Below are 9,181 nucleotides of genomic sequence, written 5' to 3'. Positions count from 1 at the left end.
GGTGCAAAAACAGTAGCGTGGAAAGAAAAACACCGGACAAACAGATTTATCTGACCTCCCCGTAGATTTACCCATCCGACTTATCTTTACACACTTCCGTTTCACATCCCATGCTGTACATAACTATATATATATAGCAACTTTAGGGGTTTACAACTGTATTTTGCAACCAAAAATAAAAAAGCAGCCCTCGAGCGACGTCAGAACGGGGCAAAAACAGGCAGATATTTTATTTGCATCATATACGAAACGTCTATCTATCAGATAGAGATACCAAAGTTGAGGAGGTGCTAAGCCCGATAAGGCGGCCCAGCATCCCGGCTAGATCGGGCTATATAATCGGGGGCGTTCTCGGCCAGCAGCTCACACAACGATCGACCGACGTTAGCCACTGGCGACGATGACAACGACCACGAGTACACTTCGAGAAACCACAAGCACCACCACAACCACCTTCACTGTGCGAAAGATGGCGGGCCGACGAATCTCAAAGCTGTCCAGCATCCTGCTGCTCTGCGCCGCCTTGGTAAGTTTCAGCCGGACGGGGAGACAAGTCGAGGATTAGGTCGATACCTGACCATTTGCTAACTTGCAGCTGCTGACCAAGTCCTGCGGCATTCTGGCCCTCAGCGGGGAGGCCGCCTCCAAGACCCAGGATGTGGGTCAGGGTCAGGCGGAGCCCTGGAGCGACACCACCACCACCACCATTCAGCCAAGTGAGGATGGCAGCGGATCCGGCTCAGGCGGCTGGCAATTGACCACGGAGGAGGAAACCACTGGCTCCGGGAACGAGGAAACCACTGTTCCGGATGAGGAGACCACCGTATCCGATGAGGAGACCACTAGTTCCGATCAGGAGAGCTCCACGGGTGCCCCTGGCGATGGGGAGACCACCACATCTGCTGCGGAAACCTCACCACCAGCTGGACAGGTGAGCTCTTCCCCGGCTCCTGACAGCTCAGCTGCTCCCGAGGAGACCTCTCCCGCTCCCGAGGAGACTTCATCCGCTCCCGCAGAGACTTCACCCGCTCCCGAGGAGACTTCATCCGCTGCTGAGGAGACTTCGCCCGCTCCCGAGGAGACCTCACCCGCTCCCGAGGAGACTTCATCCGCTCCCGAGGAACCAACCACCCTTGAACCAGGGAGCTCTAGTTCCTCCACCCCGGCAGACTCCACCATTGCACCCACCCCGCCCACTTTCAAGTGCCTGGCGGCTGGACTGTTTCCCCACATCGGTGGCGACTGCAGACGCTACCACAACTGCCTGCTCAATCCCGTGCTGCTGCAGCTCCAGGAGATCGAGCTGATCTGCCCGGAACCGACCGTCTTCTCGCCCAGCTTGAGCAGATGTGTGAGAGATCTGGCGGAGTGCTTAGCGGAAGACTTCCTGTGCCCCGCCGTAGGCCGTTTCGCGGGACACGATGACTCCTATTACTACAACTGTGTGGCCAGCCTGCAGGGTGGTTACCACAAGTTCATCGTGCGCTGCTCCAGTGGCCAGAGATTCCAGCCCTTGGTCGGGGGATGCTGGCGCTACGACTGGACGCAGATTGTGCCCGGCCAAGAGGCCACGGAGGTCAGCGATCTGGCGGCCATCAAGCGGGAACTGAAGCTCTACAAGGCCGAGGCCAAACAGAAGCTGAAGGCCAAGAAGGAGCAGGAGAAGCAGGCCAAGAAGCAGCAGAAGCTGGAGGAGAAGGCCGCCAAGAAGGCGGCCAAGGAGCAGGCCAAGCAGCAGGCGAAGGCCGAGAAAGAGAAGGAGAAACAGCAGGCCAAGGGAGAGTCCATCGAGAGCGCCGAGTCCGCGGAGTAACCAGCTCCAAGCTCCACACAAGCTCCCAGCTAGTCTTCTCCAGTTAAAGATTAACCCATCCATCTATGTTGGTCCATTGCTCTAGTCTAGTAAAATTATCTTTCCTTTTTTTTTGTTTTGTTTTGTGCACGTGGTGTAAATAAAGATTTAAAAAGAAATAACGGAATTTATTTTTTGGGACTGTATACAAAATTTTGAAAATCATCCTATTTTATACTGTTTTTTTCTAATTATAAAAAATTATAAAAAATGTAGTTGAATTTCAATACAGCAATACAAATATATTTTTCAGTTTTTCAATCGTAACTTGGTAAAAACGAGGAGCACAGCTGAACGACCGACTGTCTCGAGCAGCTTACAACCTGGGCTAACGATTTCCATCACTTTTGGAAAAATTTATTTTTTGATCAATTTTCCCATATTTCATAAGGGGTTACATCATCTATTTTTGTGAAAAATGGACAAAAAATAAAAGTTTCCAGGTTTCAATGCCAATCGATTGGAAATTAAATTACGAGCTCAACGAGGTATGACATTCCATATTCCGACTTTTTTTTCGCAAGATGATTGCCAAAATACCTGTTTTTTTGGTTGAAAAATAGGTAGTAGGATTTCAGACAAAAACACCCTTATTTTTGGAGGTTTTTCAATCATAACTTTGTAAAAACGAGGCGCTCAGCCGAGAGACCAACTGTCTTGAGCAGCTTACATCCTGGGCTAACGATTTCCATCACTGTTGAAAAAATTTATTTTTTGACCAATTTTTGCATTTTTCCTGAGGGGTTACATCATCTATTTTTGCGAAAATTGGCCAAAAATTAAAGTTTCCATGTTTCAATGCCAATCGATTGGAAATTAAATTACAAGCTCAACGAGGTATGGCATTCCATATTCGGACTTTAATTCGCAAAATTATTGCCAAAATATCTTGGTTTTTTGGGTCGGAAAAAGGGTTGTAGGATGTCAGACAAAAATAGCCCTATTTTGTGAGGTGTTTCAATCGTAAAAATAAAGTTTCCTGGTTATAATGCCAACCGATTGAAAATTTAATTACGAGCTCAACAAGGTATGACGTTCCTTTCTCCGACTTTATTTCGCAAAATTTTTGCCAAAATACACCATTTTTTGGTCGAAAAGTGTATAGGAGGATTTTAGACAAAAATACCCCCATTTTTTGAGGTTTTTCAATCGAAACTTGATCAAAATGAGGTGCTCAGCTGAAAGACAGACTGTTTTAAGCAGCTCACAATCTTTTTTTGGGAAAATTGGTCAAAAATTAAAGCTTGCATGTTTGTAAGGGTTAGCTTATTAAATAAATATTATTGACGGCATGTGAACAGGTGTGAGCTCTTTTTAAAGAGAAAGGTTTGTCTTGATAAGCCTTTCAGTCGTTTGTTTCTATCTTAAGCCCTAAGCTACTAGATACTATTCCAGATGACTTTACCTGTACTAAGTAAATTAATTGCTTTGTTTTTCCGGAGCTAAATAGAGAGAAAAAAGTAAATATGTTTTAAAATCGGGTTTTTTTTAGTTCTAATAACGAGGTTAGTAAAGGAACTATTGCATTCAATGCCAGTCATTAAATAAAAAAACATTTAACATATAGGTATTTATATAAATTCGCATACGTACAGTAAGTCTTATCGGCGGAAGTTTGGTGTTGATATGTCAATGTTTGGGAAGCTTCTTGATGTATGGATGCAATAATGTTTTTTGTGAATGATATAAACGTAATTAAAAAAAAGTAGAATTCATTGCAAATGATAAGAAATACATCTTTAAAATCCATCTTAATTTCAAAACATATTTTGACAGACTTAATATGGGCACTTAATGTCCTGAAATGGGAATTTCCACTACAAAGAGATACGTTTCTTCGAGGGCGTATCATAGAAATTATATTGATCCCCTATCTGAAGCTTAGTCACACCGCCAGACTTTTTGGCCACTATTATCGTTGGAAGGTATCGTATGGTTACCCACTCACGCACCAGGTCCGAATTTTGTCTTTATCAGCTAATCGCTGGGCAATCTGGAAGATTGTCACCGTCACCTTCTGGGCCTTTTGCCTATAAAAGAGCCAGTTCGATTGTCCGGCCAGTTAGTCCGTCGAGCCAAGTACCCAAAACCGAATCCCGAAAACGAAAACGAGGATAACACTCCCCCCCCCACGAGATGTTCAAGCCATCGATGCTACTGGGTCTGGCCCTCATCCTGACTCCAGGATCCCTGATCCAAGCCAAGTCCCTGTGCCGCCAGAGCGGCTACTTCGCCTTAGTGGATAACACGGCGGACTTCTACGCCTGCCAGGCCACTGGTGTCGCCGGTGACTTCTCCGTGCGCTTCCTGCGCTGTCCTGCCGGTCTGGTCTTCAGCTCCTCGGTGGCCCAGTGCGTGCAGTCGATCGCCGCGTTCGAGGCTCGCGAGGATAGCAACATCGAGAACCCCACCATTCCGCCCGAAACTGTGGATGCGAGCACCACGGTCGCCACAATAGCCGCTAGTGATGCTCCGTCAACCACTGAGAAGCCAGCGACAGAGGCTACGGAAACCACTGAAAAACCAGCCACCGAAGCTCCAGAAACCACAACCGGATCCGACGAGCTTACAACCGACGAGCTGGCAACTAAGGAGCCGGTAACTGATGAGCCGGTAACCGATGAGCCTGTTACCGATAAGCCCGCTACCGATGAGCCTGTAACCGATGAGCCGGTAACCGATAAGCCCGTAACCGATGAGCCCGTAACCGATGAGCCCGTGACCGATAAGCCGGCGACCGATGAGCCCGTAACCGATGAGCCCATTACCAAAACCACCGATGCCGGCGACGTGACGAAGACCACCAGCGGTGATGTCTCGGTGACCACTGCCGAGGACAATGTATGCGCCACCACCGGGTTCTTCCCGACGGACGGAAGCTGCACGGACTTCGTCATCTGCAGCTACGGCAACGGCACCGAGCTGAAGCCCTACGTCCGCAAGTGTCCCACTGATATGCAGTTCGATCCCTTAGGGTGCGTGTGCTCCAAGCACTACGATTGCACCAAGGCCTAAAAGAAGGAAGAAGGACGCTATTCGAGGATTGGGTGGCTGAAAACGACGAGAAGCAATAAAATCAGCCATTTAACAAAGCTGTAGTTTTTATTTACTTTATAGCAGAATTTTTTTGTTTTTCTAATGTGATTTTTTTTTTTGTAAAGTGAATAAATTATAGTTTAATTATTATTAATTTATTGGCAATCATATCTGGCATCTTGATGGGTTGTCAAGTGGTTCCCTATGACGGCAATTTTAATTTCAATTCCATTCGCATTATCCGTCAAGGCGATAAGAAGGAAATCCATTAGGGTGCTCCTATCTTATCGAATGTCATTACGGAATCGCTTGGTCAGTTCTCGAGTGACAAATTAGCCGCGCAAAGCTGTCGCCAAAATAATTTCCTGATCATAAATTGGACTACTGAACTGGAAATCAAAACAGAACTTTTATTAAAGATGATTTCTAGGAATTTTTCTATTAATTATTTTTATTGATTATCATCCATTGAACCTTGTTATATTATCTAATCTTCTTGGAAGATATTTTCTACTTTCGTTCATCTTATACTGAAGCATCTTTTTTTGTCTGGCGCCTAATTTTTTACAGCAGGGTCTATACGTTGAGTTCCTGGAAATGCTTTTATCTTTTCTGAAATTAAGTTAAGTAATTATTATTTTAATAATTAAATAAATAAAAATTCTACAGACCAGTACAAATCGAACCGAGTTTATGAAATGCCTTTCACATTTCCGGGAATATTATCCCATCTTCGTTTTAGTGATTGATCTTGACCTCTATCAAAGTTATAAGTCGCCAATTGTTAATATTTCTTTCAAATTGTTATTAAAGTATATTATTATTATCCTTTTTGTGCTTTTTACCTATGATTTTTGTTACTTGCTTTTAACTGCTATTTAATGAAAACTATAAGGTCGTAAGTGGCGGTAAAAAATATAGTTAGAAAAAAACGTAGATAGGACTTTTTAATCAGCAAAGATTTCCTCGAATTTTATCTAATCGTTGTCAAATGAATATAAATAATTACTAGTTATTTATTTTATGATTTGATTTATTAAAGACTTCTTCGCAGTTGATACGTAAAAAACTTGAGTAAGTATTTCTAAGAAATAATACTATTGTAATTAAATCTCTTTATTACTATATAATTTATTCGCCTTTATATTTTGACTAATATCTTAAAGGACATTTTATTGATGTTTTAATATTTCTTTCATTATTCTCCAAAGGAAGCTATCTTTCTTATATATACACTCGTATATTAGCCTTATACTGGCCGTGAAACCTGCATTCAATCACGTGTCGTTGTACTCACAGCGATAATGAATGAAAATTCCCGAGTTATCTTGGTGGTTCCGTGTCTTTTGGTCAGTGGGGTTTGTTGAGTGGGTGGTAAATGGATGGAAGGTGGATGGATGGCCAATAAACTTCCGCATGGTGGAGCACGGGTCAAGCTGATGACATGGTTGTGGGTTAGTGGGGGATGGATGATAGTTGGGGATCTGTAATGAATGCGATAAACGGCCAACGGGCAGGTAACCCGATGGATTCCCAAATGAGTGAAAGTCTCTCACCATCGGGCGCCATCGCAATGGCAATGGGGTTCGGTCCGCTGCCCGAGAAGTTGCATAAAACCGCGGAAAGACTCGACTCTCCGAGCATCGGCGACACCGCTTGGTTGGACAATTGCGCATGCGCGTAGCTCGTTAAAATGCCTTCTTTTTTTCCATCCGCGGCGACAATTAAAGCAGGCCAAAAACTCTTGCCAAAATCCGCCGCTCTTCGGCAGTGGCAAGTAGTCCGGGCACGTACATCCTCATAAAAACCTGGATACGTGCATAGTGCCATTTGGCACACAAGTGTTTGCCATTTGGCCCTAAACGGTCGTAGGCAAATGGCTAGTAAACTTACTTTGCAAACAGGGAAAGAAAACTCAGCTTCTGAAAAGAACAAGCCCTTTAATATAAAAAAAAGATACAAAATCTTCTTAAAGACCTTTAGCCCTGAATCCTTTAGCACAATATTAGAAAATTTGCACCAATTCAAAAAAGGTAAAAGAAATTTATAGGAAAGTATATTTAAGGAATGTATAACATTCAAATGAACTTCCATTCGAAGAAGATCTAGTTCTTCGAAATGAATATAATTTTTTTCGGTGCAGTATAATCTTTGCTGCCTCGAATCATTTGCCGATTGCTCAATGTTTTAGATTGTTTTGAACACTTGACTTGGGAATAGGCAACTGCAAATATTGACTTACTGCACTTTTACTTTTTCGCAGTGTACGGCGATAGGAGTTTTGGGGTCACCCAATGTATCTTACCCATCCTGCATCTCGAACAGTGGATCGCTCTTGTTGACCACTTTCATTTGTGCAAACTGGGTGAACAATCGACGCACCGACGACAAACATTTGCGTGCGAACATTTTTGTTGTGTTTTACTTGTTTTTTTTTTATTTTTGTGATTTTTCGTTGTGATTTGTTGGCTTTTGGGTGGGGACAGGCGTCACCCGTCTTTTGATGAATGGCCAGATACAATTGTATCTTTATTTGAGTGCTAGGCCAGACGCGTACTTGTTATGTCACTTGCACATTTACACGTTTTGTGTTTTTCTTATTTTTTTTTATTATTTCTTTTATCTCATTTTGGCCGAGTCGCTGCCAGTCAAGATCAACATTTAAATGTTGTACAATTATGCCAGCTGAGCCCATTAAGATTATATATGTGGCATCAGCAGCAGCAGCTTCCTAGTAAAAGCCAAGCATCAGTTGAGTAACTACTATGTATAAACGACGTAATCATGATTTGGAAATTAAGAAAATTGTCAACTCTTAAAACAAATGTGAGCGTTGTGGGCATTACGACCAATCCATCGATCTGCTAATGTCGCAAAACTCTCCCTAATTAAGGAAATCTTCATAAAGAAGGTACGATGAGTCTGCAGGTGCAGAAAGGGAATTGGCACACTTATGCGAGGCATTTGAATAAAAAAATTAAATTCATATTGAATAAGGCAGTCCAAGTTACTAGAAAGCCTTGCACCCTGACCCTTCTGTTTCAAAACGTAGTTTAAACCCTGGTTAACCTAAAAGGGTCACCAAATAAGCCCATTATTAAACTAATTTTTCATAAGAAAACTCTTGACCATTTACATTTTTTTTGGGGCACTATTTTTTAAGGTTTTTCACCTTTGGCGTTATTTTCAAAACCTTGAACCATTTTTTATATATATAAGTAAACATGCTTGAAGCTGTAAGCTAATATCCAAACGGGGATTACCGTCAAACTGTAGTTGAACTTATAAAAACACTAATGATTGGAATGCATCAACTTTTAGGTTAAACAAATCAATTATTTTTCAAATTATACGAAAATGAGTTTTAGCAATTTTTGGTATCTTTAAAGATTTAAGAATATGTATACAAAGTAAATAATATCTTTATAATAATCTTCAGATTTCGGAGCTATAATAATTTCGATTTCCTTTATTTTCTGACAGCCCATCAAAATATTTATCAACGAAGCCTAAAACTTAGGCAAGTCAAAAGAAAAGTAAAAGATATTCATAGGCGGCTATCATAATACCAATCTATATTGTTATTATAATATATTGTATTGTCAACGGGGCCGAAAAGTTTAATTGGCAGTGTGTTGCAAGCCGGGTTCCATTGGGCTCAGATCAGATGGGATGCGATGAGATGACCCTTGTGCCCGATTGGATGATCTGATCCGTGGAGCACGGCTATCAGTGGCTCCGCAGCTTCAGAAGATCACAGATTTTTGCAACATTTTGCATGTTGCCTTTGAGCGAACGCCGCTCACGTAGCGATCGCGTCACGATCGTCACTCTCACTCTTTCTTGTACACTAACAAAAATAGGGTCTACTGAAAAAAAAAATTTGTAATTTAAAGTTTTGTATTACATATTCGAATGAGATACAACCAAGAAAACATGAAAAAATTTAAAACATTTTAAGCAAGTTAGAAAATATAAGATACAACGTTGGCCATAATTACTTTAAATAGTATTTTAAATATATTAATGTTGATATTAAATATTTGAATAAATTACAACAACGTAAACATATTACTAATATACATGCATATTTTATTTAAAAATATTTTTATCAAGTCATAAAATTTAAGGTACGATGTTGGTCATATTTACTTAAAAGAATATTTAATGTTTCAACGATATATAATTTCATATCAAAATTTAAAGTAGTTAAGTTTATTTTTATCATGTTTACCATGTATAACAACTACAATGGATAAAAAGCAAAGCGAAAATTATTTAAATTGTGTGTTA

The 9,181-nt window shown here is 41.6% G+C and overlaps 2 protein-coding genes across 2 annotated transcripts; both read left to right on the top strand.

Moving 5' to 3' along the window:
• Positions 1-354: 354 nt before the first annotated feature.
• On the top strand, positions 355-1,974 carry Mur18B (Mucin related 18B). The gene is made up of 2 exons (XM_017081256.4): positions 355-526; positions 596-1,974. The coding sequence occupies exons 1-2, from the start codon at positions 401-403 to the stop codon at positions 1,811-1,813; spliced, it is 1,344 nt and encodes a 447-aa protein (XP_016936745.3). The 5' UTR covers positions 355-400; the 3' UTR covers positions 1,814-1,974.
• Positions 1,975-3,905: 1,931 nt separating this feature from the next.
• On the top strand, positions 3,906-5,042 carry Muc18B (Mucin 18B). Its single transcript, XM_017081328.4, has one exon. The coding sequence runs from the start codon at positions 3,989-3,991 to the stop codon at positions 4,865-4,867; it is 879 nt and encodes a 292-aa protein (XP_016936817.3). The 5' UTR covers positions 3,906-3,988; the 3' UTR covers positions 4,868-5,042.
• Positions 5,043-9,181: the final 4,139 nt, after the last annotated feature.

This window comes from Drosophila suzukii, chromosome X (genome assembly GCF_043229965.1).
Source record: "Drosophila suzukii chromosome X, CBGP_Dsuzu_IsoJpt1.0, whole genome shotgun sequence".
Lineage (NCBI taxonomy): Eukaryota > Metazoa > Arthropoda > Insecta > Diptera > Drosophilidae > Drosophila > Drosophila suzukii.
This window is presented reverse-complemented; position numbering and strand designations above follow the sequence as displayed.